At 47.1% G+C, this 18,782-nt stretch overlaps 1 protein-coding gene across 1 annotated transcript; it reads left to right on the top strand.

Moving 5' to 3' along the window:
- Nucleotides 1-941: 941 nt before the first annotated feature.
- Nucleotides 942-17,708, top strand: Tnfrsf9 (TNF receptor superfamily member 9). The gene is made up of 8 exons (XM_028757978.1): nt 942-1,019; nt 2,410-2,542; nt 3,552-3,656; nt 5,205-5,342; nt 5,948-6,017; nt 7,259-7,398; nt 8,267-8,401; nt 17,427-17,708. Exons 2-8 carry the CDS (start codon nt 2,443-2,445, stop codon nt 17,522-17,524), a joined length of 786 nt encoding a protein of 261 aa, XP_028613811.1. The 5' UTR covers nt 942-1,019; nt 2,410-2,442; the 3' UTR covers nt 17,525-17,708.
- The last annotated feature ends 1,074 nt before the right edge of the window (nt 17,709-18,782 follow it).

Here is an 18,782-nt window from a genome sequence, read left to right as displayed (position 1 = left end):
CAGACTTGGAACTCAGGACTCATGACCCTCCTGCGTCAGCCATCCAAGTTCTGGAATTACAGCTGTGTGTATGTCCAGGTCTTCTCGCTATGACCCCCCCTCCCCAGCTGCCATCTCCTGAGCATCTTTAGTCACGTGTCACGCTCGGTTTCCATAGCAACCGCTTCCTCCTTTTCCCCCCTCCTCCCTCCCCTCTGCTCCTTCCTTCCTTCCCTCCCTCCCTATCTCGCTCTTCTGCTCTTCCTCACCCTCTCCTCCCTCTTTCTTCTCTTCTAGTTCTTTTTTTTCCCAATCAGTTTAATGTTTCTCTAAAACTTACGGATCTCCACCTTGTCCAGTGACGTCACCCCGTGCCTGTGAGCAGCCTGCTTCCCTTCCCTCTCCTGCCTTGCAGTTTTTCTTCTCCCTAGTCGTGCGCGCGCGTACACACACACACACACACACACACACACACACACAGAGACATCACAGAACATCCTGCCCTGCTGATCCTCTGTCTGAACACACAGCCAGAGCCTTCTCATTGCCTAAGGGCACCCTAATAGTAATACCTGTGAGACGAATTCCTGGGGTCCCTTCCAGGGTTGGGTTGCGCCCTCCACAGCGCCACTCAGCGCTGGGTTTAAGAGGTCTGTCTCTCTGTTCTTATGGTTTAGGAGATGATTCGTCTCAGCCCTTAAGTCTCCTGTATTTTAAGGACACATTAAAAGCTTTGGCATGGATGAAGGACTATGTTAAGTGACCAAATTTGTTTCCTAAAGTCGTCCAGGAAACGTCCTAATGGTCAACAGCTGATTCCAAGAACCTCTTCACAGTGACATCAAGTGGGGACCGGAGTTCTGGGGATTTTGAGGGTAGCGAGGAGATGAACCACCTCACAGAGCAGTGTGGGGATTTCCCAGGAGGCCCTGCTCAGTTGAGTCACAGGTCCTGTGTTTGACCTGTGGTCTTTCTGGAGCAGCAGAACCTCACTGAGCTGCTAAGGAGCAGAACGTTCTTCGCTCCCTTGAGATCGCAAGGTTTGTCTGCTTGGAACTAATGGGAGACTAGAGAAGTGAGGGTGGACTGTGTTCTCAGTGCAGATTTCTAGACTGTTCTTCCCTGGTAATTTATAACTTCTATCTCATAGACATAAAGACCAAGAAAAATGAAGTTAGTACCCCCCACCTTTTTCTCTTTCTTTCTTTCTTTCTTTCTTTTTTCTTTTTCTTTTTTTTTTTTTTTTTTTGGACAGGATCTTGTGTAGCCCAGTCTAGTCTCAAACTCTCTGTATAGCCAAGGATGACCATGAATTTCTGATTCTCCTGCCTCCATCTCCTGGATGCTAGGATTACAGCTATGGACCACTGTACCTGATTGAGTACCAACCAGGCTTTCATGCATGCTGGGCAGGAACTCTACCGCCTGAGCTTTCGCACCAGCCTGATAATTTGTTTTTAATTGCCTTTTTTTGTTTGTTTTACAAGCTTCAAATCTCAAAATTAGCAAGTGCAGGTCTGTCTGTGCTTAAGAAACCCTGACAGTGGATTAACAGGGGTCTTTAAAATGTGTCCAGTTAAATGTCCAGTCAAATAACCAGAGCGATAGCCATAGGCTCTCCTCTCTGTGAGGGGACCCCTCAGATGACACTGGCCACCTGGGCTCTGCTTCAGGGGCAGCATAGCTGCAATCTGATGCCACTGCTGATAATCTGAAAGCTGTAATACTCCTGTTTTCCTTGTCCCTGTGTTTGTGGAGAACATGAGATTTCACCCTTGGGCGTTGCAGACATGCATAAAGCCGGTGACTACTGTAGAACTCTGAACTTTCTGTTTCCATAATATTCCAGTGTTTTTCTTAAAGGACTTTAAAATGTTAGATTGTATTTGTATGTGTTTGTACGCTTGGGTGCAGACAGCCAGAGGCATTAAGAGTCCCTGGAGCTGGAGTTATAGACAGTTGTGAGCCTCCCAGTATGAGTTTTGGGAATTGAACCTGAGTCCTTTACAGCAGCAATGTGTGCTTTCAAGCATTGACTCATCTCTCCAGCCCCAATATTCCAGTCTTAGATGCTCCTTAAAACCCTGAGGGACTGCTTCAGTATCGTTGACAATGTAGACTGTTTGGGAAGGGAGACCCACCCTGCTTATAGTTTACAGAATGACACTTGTGAGATAGCCCCCTCTTTTAAAGGCAGGGTCTCATGTAGCCCAGGTTGGCCTGGAACTTTCTCTGCAGTTGAGGGTGACCTTGGACTCTTGCTCCTCCTGCTGCCATCACGTGTGTGCCGGGGTTTCAGGCATCCACTACCACTCCGGGTTTCTGCACACTGGTGCCTGTTAAGCAAGCATGCTACCAGTCAAGCGACAGACAGTAGCAGCCCGATAGCAGCTCGTCTGACTGAGATGCTTTTGGAATCTCCTTTGCTAGTGTCGCGTGCACGTGAACGACAGACACTTCGATATGGCAAACAACTGTTACAACATGGTGGTCACTGTGCTGCTGCTGGTGGGCTCCGAGAAGGTGAGAGCCGCGCAGAGCCCCTGTGACAACTGTAAACCTGGTAAGTGCCAAAGGGGCAGGTGCTTTCTCTGGCTGTTGAAGACTCAGTTTGGTTAGCCTGGTGCCTTAGTTAGGGTTCCATTTCTGTGAAGAGACCCCATGACCAAGGCAGCTATCATAAAGAGCACCGTTTAATTGGGGCTGGCTTACAGATTCAGGCATTCAGTCCATTATCATCACGGTGAGAGCGTGGAATCTTCCCACCAGGTAGACTTGGTGCTGGAGAAGGAGCTGAGAGTTCTACATCTTGATCCAAAGGCAGCCAGGAGGGGGCTCTCTTCCACACTGGGCAGAGCTTGAGCATTAAAAGACTTCAAAGCCCACTGCGACACACCCACCTCAACAAGGCCACACCTACTCCAACAAGGCCACACCCACTCCAATAAGGCCACTCCTACTCCAACAAGGCCACACCTCCTAATAGTGGTACTCCACATGGGGCCAAGCATATTGCAACCCAAACACCTGGTTAGAAGCTACTCATTCCCTTGCAAAAGCTTGCTGAATACAACAAAGCGGCCATGGGGACCCAGCTCGCTCACTTAATCTTGCCATATCAACTTGCCATCTGAGCATCGTCAGAGAGGCTGTCTCATAGGGCCGCGTGGAAGGGTCCCAGGACAGGCTCCAAACAGCACACGGTAAATGCGAGCTTTTTATGAGACTCGCATTCAGCAGTTAGGAGCAAGAGGTGGCCGGCCACATCGCCCTTCTCCTGAGTCCGTCCCGCTCTGCTCTCTTCCCAGAGGAATTGCTCATCAGATTTGAGGTTTTCTTCTCTTGATTTCTTTGTCACAGCATTTATATGTTGTTATTCCTGGCTGCTGGATTGTGCCAAGGATCACCCTGCAAACGTGTGCAGCCTTAAAATGCCAGTCAGTAAACGTGTCTATCACCATGATGCCGAGAGGACAGACGGAATATTTATTCTGATGTCCTTGTAAATGTCATAACGCTGTGAGCGCTGGTCATATGTTGTCAGACACAAATGCCTGTTACACTTCTCACAGGTACTTACTGCAGTAAATACAATCCAGTCTGCAAGAGATGTCCTGAAAGCACATACTCCAGCATAGGGGGACAGCCGAACTGTGATATCTGCAGAGTGTGTCAAGGTAGGTCAGTCTGTCTGTCTGTCTGTCTTGAAAGGAGAACTTGCTATTGCCCAGGCTAGACTGGAACTTGTGACTCCCGTTCCTCAGCCTCCCAAGTCTGGAGGTTTGCTTTAGAGGGGAGACATCTTCATCATTAAGACCGTTGGGCCGAGCTAAGCTTTTGTCCCTGTTCACTAACTGATCTTGTTTAAAAGCTTGAGCCTCGCCTGCGAGCTGACACCTCTGTCCACAGCCAGCTGTAGTAAAATTATTTCATGAAATAGCAATCATTTTTGCTGAACTTTTTGAGTAATAGAGTAAATACTCACTTGATGTGAGAGGCTTTTTCTTTTCGTTGTTGTTGCTTTGTTTTGAGACTGGATTCCATTATGTAGCCTTGGCTGACCTGGAACTTACTCTATAGACCAAGCTGCTCCTGGAACTCAGAGAGAATCACCTGCCTCTACCTCTGGAGTGCTGAGATTAAAGATGGGCGCTACCATGCCTGGATTTTTTTTTAAAGTCCCGGGTAGCCCAGACTATCCTCAAACACCTCATCTTCCTGTCCAAGTGCTAAGATTATAGGTATGCACCACCACAGAGTTTATGTTAGTGGTTCCCTTTTATACAGTTCCTCTGTTGTGGTGACCCCCAACCATAAAGTTATTTTCATTGTTACTTCATAACTGTAATTTTGCTACTGTTACACGTCGTAATGTAAACGTCTGTGTTTTCCCATTACCTTAGACAACCCCTGTGAAAGGGTCATCCAACCCTGAAAGGGGTCACTACCCACAGATTGAGAATGCTTGTTTTATGAGGCGGGGATGGGACCCAAGTCTTTGGCACGCCAGGCAAGCACTCTACCACTGAGCCACACCACCAGCCCAAGAAAAGGTTTTAATAAGCAAAGCATAAAAACATTGTAACGGAGATTAAATATAAAACATTTTGAACCAGGCATCGTGGCACACAGATCCAGCACTAGGAATTGAAAGCAGGAGGATTTTCAGTTTAACGCTAGCCTGGACCACAACGAGACCCTATTTCAAAATAGAAAAAGAAAGTAAACAGGCCAACTTGATGTTTTAAAGTTATGATGTCACTAACATAAGGAGAGCAATCATGAATATGTATGTACATATATGTGTACATATGTAATGTACATATGATGTATACATGCATATATGTACATATGATGTATATGTGTATATATGATGTATATATATGTACATATGATGTATAAGTATATATATATGATATGTGTATATAATGTATATGTGTGTATATACATATATGTGTATGTATGTGTACATATATGTATATACATACATGTGTATGTATGTGTACATGTGTGTATATATATGATATGTGTATATAATGTATATGTGCATGTGTATATATATGTGTGTGTATGTATGTGTACATATATGTATATATACACCCATGTGTATGTATGTGTACATATATGTATATATACATGTATATACATATATACATAAAACCACAAAACAGAGATTCATTTCCTGAATTTGGAGGTCAAGGGTAACACAGAGTTGTGCTTTGTAGGTTATTTCAGGTTCAAGAAGCATTGCTCCTTTACCCAAAACGCGGAGTGTGAGTGCACGGAGGGATTCCACTGCTTGGGGCCAAAGTGCACCAGGTGTGAAAAGGACTGCAGGCCTGGCCAGGAGCTAACGGAGCAGGGTAGGTTGCTCTCTCTGCACCCGGATGGCAGGCATAAGTCTGAGAACCTAAACATAGCAAGAAGCGGACAGAGACGCAGAACTATTGCTGACAGGTGTTTTCAATCCATTCTAGTACATTCTATTGTGTTCCCATAAGTGGAAATAATCTGAAACCAGGACATCAGAACCATGCATCCGTACAGTACTTCAGGTGTGCACAGTACTCCTTGTATGATTAGACTGGACATGTGCAACCCCAGGCTTCCGGTGCAAGAATCAGTAAGTGGGTGCTTTAGAGTGACTGCTGCCTTTGCAGAGGACCCAAGTTCAGTTCCCAGCACCCACATCATGCAGCTCACAATGGCCTGTCACGCCAGCGCCAGGAGATCTGGTGCTCTCTTCTGCACTCTGAGGGCATCTGCACTCATGTGAACTTGTCCATGGACACACACACACACACACACACACACACACACACATGAATTAAAAAAAATTAAGCAAATCTTCAAAATAGCCAAAAAGCAGTGTGCACAGGCTGACCTAATGACCCGAGTCAGTTGCTCACCACTGGGAAACCAGAGAGATGGTAAAATGCGTTCTACTGACCCTCAACCTTTCTTCAAGGTTGTAAGACCTGTAGCTTGGGAACGTTTAATGACCAGAACGGTGCTGGCGTCTGTCGACCCTGGACGAAGTATGTATGCACTCTTACTTTTCTTACAACACATAGACCCTGGGATAAACTGAAAGAGAAGGACACCGTCACTAGAATGTAGATCCGCAGTGACAAGCCCCTAGGTGACAGGGGAACTCTGTGTGCTTACAGAACCACGTGTGAATATGGGCATTTCCTCAGAACCCATGCTATGTGCGTGGTAGGGGGTTGAGGCTCTGTCTCCAGCACATACGTAAGTTCTGTGCTGGCCACTGGAGGGACACCGGCAGTGGAAGCGGTCCAGAGGCACTCATAGGCTTGCAAGGTTGTCACTGGGCTCTGGGGGTGGGCACTGGTCCAGGTGAGGTTTGATGGTACCTAGGACAACAGGAGTCTGGGCATGGAACACACGGCTCAGGGTTATGAGGCAAGCTGGCAGTCATAGGGACTACTGACCCGATGGTAAAATCACATTTCCGATGCCTGTGATCTTCTGTCTGATTTCCTTAGCAGAAAGTGAGTTTTTTGTTACTTCAGTTACATATTTGCAACAATTAACAAGTGTACTGGTGGGTGATAGACTCATATGTTTTTTAAAAAGCTCTTTCCACTTAAATTGCTTATATTTATGCAATATCCAAGTTGGTGTTTGTAAAATGGGGTGTCAACAGGAGAAAAGGAGAAACCCTGTGAGTGGTGGTGATGGTGATGATGGTGGTGATGGCAATATCAGCTGCTATTCAGAAGCCTGTGTCCCTGGGACTTACTCACTTTCTTTTATCCCAATTCTGGGAGCACAGGCTGCCCGTCTTTTAAGCTGCTGAGCAAACCGAGGCTTTATAAATCTGCCGACGGTCACTCTGAAGTGCAGACCTAGGGCTTACGCCTACATTGTCTGACGACACTGCTGGACATCCTCCCCGCCCCCATCCCTATTGATGCCCCACGTGTGCCCAGGTTACTCAAAGGAGCAAGAACTTGAGGGGAAAGATGGAGAGGCAAACACGTGGAGCCATGTACTTGGCTGTAATGGAGTAAGATGGTGTACATGTGGCTCCTCAGCCTGGGGAGAGAGAGGAGGCCTGATGGGAGGTGGAATGTCTGAGGCTTATGGTACCTGGAAGCTGAGGAAGACGGGCGAGAGGTCAGGGAGCCTCTAGTTACTTTCTCACGTCTGCACTCTGCTTGTGAGCCTAGGCCCGCCCACCGCTTGGATACAAAGTTTCTCACTATGCGCCTGTGTAAATTAACCGTCTGAGCTCCTTCTTGACCTGTTTAAGCTGCTCTCTAGCCGGAAGATCTGTGCTTAAGAATGGGACCAAGGAGAAAGACGTGGTCTGTGGACCCACTGTGGTCAGCTTCTCTCCAAGTGCCGCCACTACTGCCACTACTGCTGTGACTCCTCCAGAGGGAGAGCCAGGTAATTGTTTAATTGCTGTTAGATAAAAGTTCATAAGCAGCTATGGTAGCATACAACTGGAATCGCTCCACTATGGAGGTTGAGGCAGGAAGATGGCAAGTTCCAGGATAGCCTGGGCTACATAAACGCATGATGTCTATTCATACTACATGGGAATGCTCTTAGCACTGCTGGGTGTCCCAGTTCTGTCCTCAGCAGGTACTTACTCTTAGTACTCTGCCTTGTTTCCTGCTGTTAGTCAGTCAGTAACAGCAATCCTTGTTCCATACAGGTAGCATACCTTCACGAAGGCTAAGTCCACAGGGCTGACAGGACTCACATATTTTCTATGTTTCGTAGGACAGACTACTTAGTATCCCAACATATGAATGCATTGTTACTCTCTGCAGTCACACCAGAAGAGGGCATTGGATCCCATTACAGGTGGTTGTTGAGAATTGAACTCAGGACCTCTGGAAAAGCAGCCAGTGCTCTAACTGCTGAGCCATCTCTCCAGCCCACATTTGGGTTCATTTTTAAAAGCCGCTTAGGTTTAGGACTCGGGTTGTGACTCAGTTGATAGAATACTTGCCTCACATGCTGGAAAGGCCCTGGATTCCCTCCCCAGAACTGTATGAATTTGGGCGTGGTGGTGTATACCTGTAATCCCCACTCTGGTGGTAGAGGAAGGAGGATAGGGAGTTTGAAGTTATCCTCAGGTACATGTGGAGTTTGAGGCTAGCCTGGGATACATGAGACCCCATCTCAAAAACAAAACAGAACAAACAAACAAAAGACTGTAAAGTCATCTAAGCTTATTGAGTTATGGGTTGGGGTGCCCAGGCACTGCCTCCCCAGAGCCTACCTCAGTATCTCCTTGCTCCCACAGGAGGGCGCTACTTGCAGGTCCTTACCTTGTTCCTGGCACTGACATCAACCTTGCTGCTGGTCCTGATCTTCATCCTTCTCCCGTTCTCTGTGCCCAAATGGATCAGAAAGAAATTCCCCCACTTATTCAAGCAACGTAAGGCCAATACAGTATGGGATGTTGGGGGAGACAGGACACATGTCTGGGAGTCAGATGGCAATGTCTCAGAATGTGTTGTCTTCCTGTTTCAGGGACTGGACACAGGTCTTCAGGCTTGTGTGGCGAGACTGCCTTTTACTCACCTCATACTGCAGGCTTGGATTTTTTTTTTTTTAATAGGTGTACGATCGGCTAGCACATAGTTGCAAAGCTGGGACAAGCTTTTTTCCCACAAGGATACTGGCAATGCCTGGAGGCAGTTGTGTAGTGAGAATTTTGGTTTCTTTAAAAACACAGGAATAATATGTATTTTTGCTTTAATCCCAGGTGTGGGATATAGGGCTGCTTCAGATTGTCCACAGCAGCTGTCGACAGTTTGCCTTGTGCTCTAACAGGGGGTGTGATATTGCCACGTGCAGTTAGTTTCCGTGTGTGACATTTGGACTTCTGGGGACTTTTCAAAGGATTTATAAATTATAGAGCCCTGCTAAAAGGGGGACTTTTCAGAGGATACATAAATTATAGAACCCGCTAGAAGGAAATGGTTGAATGCTGTTGGTTGTGGTTTGTTAAGTAGTCGGTGCGAAAAGATGAAAAGAAGAAATTAGGAGAATATCAAACTTGCCCCAAGGAACTTGAGACCCCCCTAGCTAGCAGGGAGTAGTCTAATGCTACCATCCTCCCCCCACCCCCATTCTATTCTTTCTTCTCTCTTACCTGGTGTTAGGGGGTTGGAAGAAGTGAAGGGGTGGAGAAGAGAGGAAGAAAAAGGACCCACAAAGCAGCCAAGAGTCTGGTGACATCGTTGGGGTGGTTGTGACTTGGTGCTGGGAGGTATAGCTGGAACAATGGCTGAGGAGGCTCTCCTGCCCCACAATGCAAAGGGTGGCCACTAGGGCAGAAACAGAGACAGAAGAGAACCTAGAGCATGGAGAGGACATCAGACACAGATACCACAGTCCCAGATAACTGTGCACATGTGAGTGTGGGCACCCAGTGAGCCCGTGGCACAGAGGAGCTGGGAAAGAACTCTGCTCAGAAGCTGGGGGGCTAGCCCAGTTGGAAAAGTGTTTGTTTTACACAAAGACACGCTAACACCCAGATCTGTGTAAGAAGCAGTGGCTTGCTCCCAACACAGAGCAGATAGTGACAGGCAGGTCCCAGGGGCGTGCTAACCAGCCTTGCCTAGTTGGTGAAGTCCAAGCTAGTGAGAGTCCCTGTCTCACAAAAAAAGCAAGCAAACAAACAAAGGTGGACCACACTTGCACACGTGTCAATGCATGCACACCGCTATACAGAGCACCACCCCACCCAGAGTTACTTCTCTGGATGGTAAATAGCCTCGGCCTTGGCTCAGGTCTACACTTAAGGAAGCAGGGAGAACCGGATCGTGTGGAAGTGGGTGCAGGGTGGACTGCTGTGGAGTGAACGAACGCTTTCAGAGGCAGATTTCACCCACTCATAAATAAGATGCTGCAAGGAATCCAGCTACCGTCTGGTATAGATTCCGTACCGTACACAAAAGCTTTCAGGGTCTACATGCATTTTATGATCCACAGAAAGTGCAGCGTGTGCTCTGACTTTGTGAAGGACAGGATGAGAGCGGACAAGCCACTTACGAGACAGTCAGAGATAAAGAGAATCCAGATGGCAAAATTGGAGCCCCAAATGAGAGCAGACAGAAGCATGGAAATTGGTTAAAATATCTGAGGAGAGCCCAGTAGGTAAAGACACTTGCTGCAAAGTCTGATAACCTGAGCTCCAACCTGGGTAGTAGGAGAGAACTAACTGATCCCCACAGATTGTCTTCTCGCACGTAGGACTAGGTCAAGCACATGCGCCTGCGCATGCGTGCGCAGGCACACAAGCACACTGTAAAAGTCTGAGGACAGAACCGGAGAGGTGGTCCAGCAGGGTAGGGCTGCTTGCTGTTTACTAGTCCAAGAATCAAGCTTTGTTTTTTAACCTGCAGCGGGGGAGATGTGGGGATGAGGAACTTAAGTCCTGTCCGAGGCAGTAGGTCAAACTTTTCCGAAATGATGGGGACCACACTGGATGCCTCTTCAGAGAGCTTTGAGTTCTCCATTCGCTCCACTTCCGTGTGAATGGGGCAGCGCTATTTTTATATGTCTGGTGGGTGGGGAAGAGGAGCTTATTGTGGTTTGGATTTATATTTCCTTGGTGATGGTTGAAGTTAGATGCCTTTTTGCCTTTTCACATTTGCAGTTTGGATTTCTTACGCTGAGAAGTTTTCCACAGGGCTATCTGTCCTTTCCTAATGAATGAAGGGGACACTGTGCATGTCCCCAGCTGCAGATGTCTGTTCTTTTTCTTTGACTTCCTCTCTCCTGCCCAGGCCTCTTTCCAGTGGAGCCCTATATACTACCAAAAGAATCATCACCACTTCCCTACCCAGAGAGTCAATAAGGTTTCTGGGAACATGTTTTCAAAGGTATTAACTAATTAGTAATGAGTGACCTGAAATTAAAAAAAAAAAAAGAACTTTAAAAACCTTTTAATGTTTATATAATTACACATTCACAGAGAGTCCCAAACAAGGAGCAAGATAGCATCACATGGCATCCACAAGCCTTTAATGTCACAATGAAGCCAGGACACTGATGTACAGGACACACATAGCTGTCAGCCACTATACCAGGTGTATAGATTCATGTAACACAACTGAAATAGGCAGCTTGTAAAGAGGGGCGTGGGGTGCAGGCCTGGAGCCTGGGAGAGACAGAAAGTAGGAGTCACATGATTCAACAACAAGCAAAATCCCCAAACTATCCACAAGTACGGCCCTGTTGGCTCTCGTCAGCCCACCCCCCCCACCCCCCACCCCCCACCCCCCGCTGTCCGCCCTTTCTCTGGCATCCACTCATCTAGTTTCCATTCTGACTACTAGTTGCTTAAAAAGTGTATTTATTATTTATTTAATTTATGTCACGTGTGTTTGCTTTCATGAGTTTTATGTGTATCACACCCACGCAGGAACATGTGGCGGCCAGATCCTCTGGAACGGGGCTTACAGGCAGTTACGCATCACTGAGTGGGTGCTGGGAACTGATCTAGGGTCCTTTGCAGGAGCAGCGATTGCTCAACTACTGAGCCCTCTTTCTAGCCCCGTGATATTTTTACTCTTACATGTTAAAAAAAAAAAAAGCCCACAAACTAAACAAAAACAACAGCAACAACAAAACCCCAAATCTATGGATGTTTATGCATAGGTTTCACGTGAAGGTTAAGTTTTTGTGTCTCTTAAGATAAATGCAGTTGTAGAGCCAGATTTTTTTGAGTTCGTTTTTGTTTATTTTGTGTGTGCGCTGAGGTCAGAAGATCTCCTGCAGAGGGAGATTCTTTCCTTTCACTTGGCTGAGGCAGAGTCTCTCTTGTTTCGCTAAGCTGTGTAGACTCAAGCTTTCGATCCCCTACCCCCATCTTGCCATAGGAATGCTGGCCTTACAATATGTCACCACTGGATCTGGCTTCAAAATAGTTCCTTTAAAAAAAGGGAAAATAGTTTTTACATCTCTCCCCCCCCCCCCACAAACACATAGAGAGAGAGAGAGAGAAAGAGAGAGAGAGAGAGAGAGAGAGAGAGGGAGGATATGTGTGTGGGGGAGGCATAGGGAGGCATGAGTGTGTGTGGGGGGGTATGGATGTGTGTGTGTGTGTTGGAGTTCATGGGGGGCGCGAGTGTGCGTGGCTAGTCACATGCAAGTGCACGTGTGTAGGTCAGAGGAGTCCCTGTGGGCATAAGTGCTTTCTTTCTTCCTCGTGGGTCCCAGGGATCAAACTTAAGCCCTCAAGTTTCTGCAGCAGGTGCTTTTAGCCGAGCTACCTCGCCAGCCCGCATCTAAGAACCCTTCCCTACATCCTGGGTCTGGAGGGTTGAGAATTTTCGGCAGTGGTAGTGTCGACGTTTTACACTTTTGTGTTTGACATTTAAAGCTCTAAGTTAGTTAGCTATGAAGTGTCAGAAATTAAGATCCAGACTTTTTCTTTTGGGGGTTAGGGAGCCATGCGTGTCCTGTTCCAGTGTCACTCAAAGAAACATTATTCTCCCTCCTCTGTCTATCCCCATCACTGGCTGTTTGTGAGGGGGCGGAGTCCCCAATCATCAGCTATGTTTATGAGGGGGCAGACTCCCCGATCATTGGCTGTTTATGGGGGGCGGAGTCCCCAATTATTGGCTGTGCTTGTGAGAGTAGAGTCCCTGATCATTGGCTGTGCTTGTGAGAGTAGAGTCCCTGATCATTGGCTGTTTGTGAGGGGGCGGAGTCCCCAATCATTGGCTGTGCTTGTGAGGGGGCGGAGTCCCTCTCTTCTGTTACAGTCGTGTGTCTATTCCAGCACCACGGAAGTCTTGATTACTGTGATTACAAAATCAGTCTCAAAACTGGGTAGAGAGTAGAGGATCCTCCCCGCTCCATCTTACCTGTTCAGGTTTGTTTTAGCTATTTAAACTGTTTCTTTTATCTTTCCATGTAAATTTTCTGAGACTCTTATCTGTCTACAGAAAGGCAGCTGGTATTCTGACGGAGGTTTCATAAAATCTGCGGATCTTCCCGTTAGCTGTCCCTCTCCATGAACATAGTGTCTCTCTATTTATACTTTCTCGTACCTTACCGATATTTTGTAATTTACAATATATAAGTCCCATATCCTTTTTTTTTTTTTTTTTTTTTTTTAGATTTAGGCGTGGGTATTTACTGCCCTCTCTTTTTCATATGTGTGTCTGTGTGGTGTATGTGTTTGTATATTTTGCATACATTTGGGTATACCTGTGTGGGAGAATGTGCATGTGAAGGCCCCATTTTGATGTCCGGGATCATCTTTGATTTTTTTTTTTCATCTTTTTCATTGAAGCAGGGTCTGTCAATCAAACTCAGAGCTCACCTATATGGCCGGGCTTGCTAGCCAGATTGCTCTGAGGATCTGGTCTCCTCTCTCTATCTGCCAAGTCTGGGATTATAGCCAGGCTGCCATGCTCACCTGGTCATTTTGTGGGATTCTAGAGAGCCAAACTCACATCCTCATGAGTAGGTGGCCAGCCCCTTAATCACCTAGCTATCTCCTCAGTCTTCTTAAAAATCCTTCTCTAAAACTGTTTAATGTATGCATGTGCCTGTGTTAAGTGAATGATATGTGCATTGGAGGCAGACACGCTGGAGTTGGAGATTGTGAACTCCCTGACATGGGTGCTGGGAACTGAACTCAGGACTTCTGGAAGAGCAGTCAATGCTCTTAACCACTGAGCCATCTCTCCAGCTCCTTGGTCTGTTTGTCTTTAATTCTTTCTTTGCTTCTTTCTTCCTTCCCTCCCTCCCTCCCTCCCTCCTTCCCTCCCTCCCTCCCTCCCTCCTTCCCTCCCTCCCTCCCTTCTTTCTTCCTCTCTTTCTTTCTTTGAGACAGGGTTTTTCTGTATAGCCATGGTTGTCCTAGGACTCTGTGAACAGGCTGGCCTTGAACTCAGAGATCTACTGGGATTAAAGGTGTGAGCCAGCAGTGTCCAGCACCCTGTCCCACCCCCATCTTTTGTTTAAACAACTGGACATGACAAAATGCCTTAGATCATGTGTTCATTATTTGTAGAAGCGGTGTGCTTGTGAAACTGGCTTCTATCCGGTGTCTCTGATGAACACACTTCCATGCTCAAGGAGTGTTTTGCAGACTCCTTGGGATTTTCTGCATAGGCCACAATAAATAGGCGTAAATAGGGCATTTCCCCTTCTGTATGGTGGCAGACACTTCCTGCTGGCCTCCAGGATTCTGATGAGAGTTCTGCTGTTATTCCAGTGGGTTTCCCCTGTAAGCATGGCATTGCTCACTGCCCTCAGACTTTTCTCTGCCTTTTGTCTTGAGAGCTCTGACAGTGATGTGGTGTGGATTCCTGGGCTCCTCTGATTTGAGGTTCAGACAGCTTCTAGAACTTGTAGATTTTGCTGTTTCCTACATCTGAGGCAGCGGCAAGTGGTGATGAATCAGCCACTATTTCTTCAAATGCTTTTTAAAACATTCAGCCCTAGCCGGGCAGTGGTGGCGCACGCCTTTAATCCCAGCACTTGGGAGGCAGAGGCAGGCGGATTTCTGAGTTCGAGGCCAGCCTGGTCTACAGAGTGAGCTCCAGGACAGCCAGGGCTATACAGAGAAACCCTGTCTCGAAAAACCAAAAAAAAAAAAAAACATTCAGCCCTGTTTCCCTTCTCCAGCCCTCCATGCTCCAGAGATGTCTGTTCAGATCTCTAAGCAGGGCCCCACATGTCCTTGAGGCTCTGTCCGTCCGTCCGTCTGTCCATCCGTCTGTCCCTCCATCTCTCCATGAATTGGATGATGACATTTCCCACCCCATCCTCTTCATTCCACTGTGAAGACTGTCGTCGATTTCCAACATTTCAATTATTATAGTTTTTCAGTTTTAAAGTAGCTACTGGGTTCCTTTCGATTCTCTGTCTGGGTCTCACTTTGTTGTCCCTTCTGGTCTTGAACTCCTGACCTCAGGCAGCGCTCCTACCTCATCTCCTGAGTAGCTGGGACTCTAGATGCTCACCGAGGCACATAGCTCTCCCCTTCGCTTCTCACGTGTTCCTGGTTACTTGTTGGATGTTTTGATGAGACTATGTTAGATTCTTATCTTAGCATCTGCGACTCAGTCCTATCTGCTCAAACTGGGCTCTTCCTGGTTGCCCGAGTGCTCCTGCATTGTGTCTGTCACATTAGGAGACGTGGAACCGAATGTAAACTTTCCATCTTCTCAGACTTTCCCAGAAGTCACTCCCAGGGAATTCAGCTCTAAACTTTCTTGGAAGAGGGCTTGCTGTTGCCTTTCTATACGGATCCTTTCAAGCTTCAGATGACATTACTCTGGCTTAGAGGACAAGGCACACTTAGGTACTGCTGTCAGGTGACCTCCACTGACCTGGCACCGGGGTGCCACCAGGGGTGGGATTATAATCTGAGACTCTATCAGCTTCCTCTGAGGAAGAGCAGGTGAACCTGGACCCAGTCTAGGGTGACAGAGAAGGTTCTCCCCAGCCCTTCCCTCTGGGACCTGGGGGTGGCCCTGGCCTTTGCTGTGATGATCCCTGGTTGTCTAGCGCAGTGGTTCTCAACCTTCCTAACGCTTCGACCCTTTAATACAGTTCCTTATGTTGCGGTGACCCCGCCAACCATGACAGTTTTTCATTGCTACTCATTGTGGGACTGCATAAGGGTGTCCTGGGTCATGGTGGAGCAGGTGCCTAGAACCCCGAGATTCTCCGTGGAATTCTGCGCGAGAACCGGCAGGAGTTCGGTCCCTCCCATCATCCAGGATCCTAAAAAGCAGTCACATCTCCATAGAGTCACATAGGCCAGGCTATAGGCCTCAGGCCCTAAGGATTTACATACTAATGAAGGCCAGAGGGCAGAGCAAATTAAACATGCCTCCCCCAGATCTTCCCCCAATCCTCCCCCTTTCTCCCTCCCTATATAACTCGGGACTGCCCTGAGTTTTTGGGGGGTACGCCCAGATCCATCTATTATCCGCCATGACAATAAACCTTTTTGGAACCAAGGACTTCCTCGTGTTACTGGGGCCTGCCGCTGCCAAGGCCCTCAGGCCGCTGGAACCATAGGACTTCGTCCCAAATGTGGGACCTGCCATGGTGGCGGAAGCCCCTCCGGGGCTTGCGCTGCTGTGGCGGCCTTTTTAAATTTTCTCCACAACTCATAACTCTTTTGCTACTGCTATGAATTGTAATGTAAGTATCTGTGTTTTCTGATGCTCTTAGGTGGTCCCTGTGAGGTCATTTGACCCCTTGGGGGTCACAACTCAGAAGTTGAGAACCACTGGTCTAGAAGCTTCCCATCTTGCTAGGCTATCCTGTCCCTGGTCCTGTAGCTGGAGAGAACAGTGTTTTCCGACTTCTGTGCTGGCATCCTTGGGCTCTCAAGTCTTCTTGTTTCCCCTCCAGGAATCAGAGGCAGAGGGGAAACCCAGGCTGCTTCTTGCTGTGCTGTTTCTTAGGCCCTGAGATTCTTGGCCAGTCTTCCCTCTCCTCTCGGTCTCCAGTCTTCCCTCTCCTCTCGGTCTCTCAGCCACCTTGTGTTTGTTTCCTAGGCCATGTCTGGAGTTGTGGACAGAATAGAACAGCAGATCTGGGAATCTCTCCTACTTGAAGTGAATACTTACTATTTTGGTTAATCTTGGATACAATTATAAAAAAAAACAATCCCAGCAGCATTACTTACTTACTTCCCTTCCTCTCCCTCTTCCTCTTTAAAATATGATCTAGGACGCAGAAGAGGTGACATTGGAGTGGGACCGTTTGTTAAGTTTAAAAGAACCAGAGCTGGAAGGGCCACTCAGCTGTAAGCGCAGATGTGACAGCCTCCAGCTGCAGCTGCAGAGCCGCCGCTGAGGCCCTGGTCCTACACCGATCAGTTCTTTCCTTTCATAGACGGGACTAGAGAGCAGCTTTAAGCTTGGTGCCACAGGATCACATGGAAGAGAAATGAAAACCTGAAACACTCTTGAGAATAAAATAAGGGCTACTGCCCTGAACCCACAACTGCGCCTGCAGCGTGGGCTGCGCTTTTGGCCGCTGTGAGCTGGGCACAAGCTTTGGTTGGTTTGTTTCAAGCCATTGTCTAAAATATAGAAGATGGTTTTTAAAGCCGAAAGAAGGGAGAGAGGGAGGAAATCCTGGCATATTGGGGTGTACCTCTAATTCTAGCTCTTAGGAGGCTGATCTAGGGGGGTCATTACATGTCCAAGGCCTGCTTGATGTACAGAAGAGTTGTAAATCAGACAACAGAGTGAGCCCCTGCCTGTGAACACAATAAAATAAAGTAAAATACAGTCAGATAAAGTAAGCTTTCTCTAGGAAGCTCACACATGCCATCGCCTGGTTCATGAGTTTGCTCAGGTTAGGGTTGAGAACCCTCACAGGTGTGACTCGGGTAACAGATGGAGACAGCCGGCTGACATGTCTGTTACATTGTACATGTCTGTTACATTGTATCTCTTGTTTTCTAGCATTTAAGAAGGCCATTGGAGCAGCTCAAGAGGAAGATGCTTGCAGCTGCCGATTTCCAGAGGAAGAAGAAGGAGGAGGAGGAGGCTACCAGCTGTGATGTACCGTCATCCTAGGAGATGCACTGACCCTCAGGAAACCAAGAAGCACTAGGACCCCACCATCCTGGGGAGTAGCACAAACAACCCTACCACCCTATTCTTAAACACCATCCTAGATGTGTGGGCACGCACCCCATCCAAGACTCTTCTAATGCTAATATATTTGTCTTTACCTTTTTTAAATCCCTTTTTTTATTTTAAATTTTATGTGTATGAGTGTTTTACCTGCCTCTGTGTGTGTGTGTATGTGTGTGTGTGTGTGTGTGTGTACATGACACTCCTGATGCCTGCAGAGGCCAGAAGAGAAAGGGTTGGATCCATAAAAGCTGGAGTTATGGATGGCGCTGAGCCTCCATGTGGGTGCTAGGGAATCAAGCCTGGGTCCTTTGCAAGGGCAGCCCGTGCTCTTAACCACTGAGCCAGCTCTCCAGTCCAGCCCTTGACATTTTTTTAATTTTAATTTTTTTTTTTACTTAAACTCTTGACATTTTTAATAGGACAACGGGGAGACCAATCTAGATTCTCCTTAAAAAGATCTCTCTCTCTATATATAGATATATAGATATATAGATGTATATATATTCTAATATATAATCTATATATTAGAATGTATTCTAAAGAAAATATATCTAAAGTATATATATATATATATATACATATATATATATATATATATTCTAAAGAAAATGACAGTTTCAGTTGTATCTCATAGACCAATGGTCCAGCTAAAATAACTGTAAAATCAGTGTGTGTGTGTGTGTGTGTGTGTGTAAATATGCATGACAATAAGCCATAAGATGCAGTATGCTCCCCTAACCCATTTTCCCTTGGTTTCTCACTACAATTCCACCATCCACTGTCTGAAGAGGGAGACCCATGCATCCCTGTCTGGAAAAGGCCTGTCAGAGTTTGAGGGAGATCTTCAGAGGAGTTCAAGGGTCTGCCTCTCCTGTGTCCTCTGTGTCAGGCTCATCAATAAATAGGCTATGTAGGAAAGGCACCAAGCACCGTGAGGCGGGGGACACTGTGAACTGACAGTAGGAACCCAGCCTTCAAACCCGCGGGGGCAGACATGGCGGCCGCTTGCCTCTGCGTGGCTCCTGTACAGCTCAAGAGCTAAGAATGGTTTTTACTTTTATTTATTTTGCGATAACATCTCATTGTATAGCCCTGGCTGGCCTGGAACTCACAGAAATCCTCCTGCCTTTGCTTCCAGAGTACTGGGATTTAAACTGTTCGCCATGGCCCCTAGCTAGC

Source organism: Grammomys surdaster, unplaced genomic scaffold, assembly GCF_004785775.1.
Source record: "Grammomys surdaster isolate TR1022 unplaced genomic scaffold, NIH_TR_1.0 126185, whole genome shotgun sequence".
NCBI lineage: Eukaryota > Metazoa > Chordata > Mammalia > Rodentia > Muridae > Grammomys > Grammomys surdaster.
This window is presented reverse-complemented; position numbering and strand designations above follow the sequence as displayed.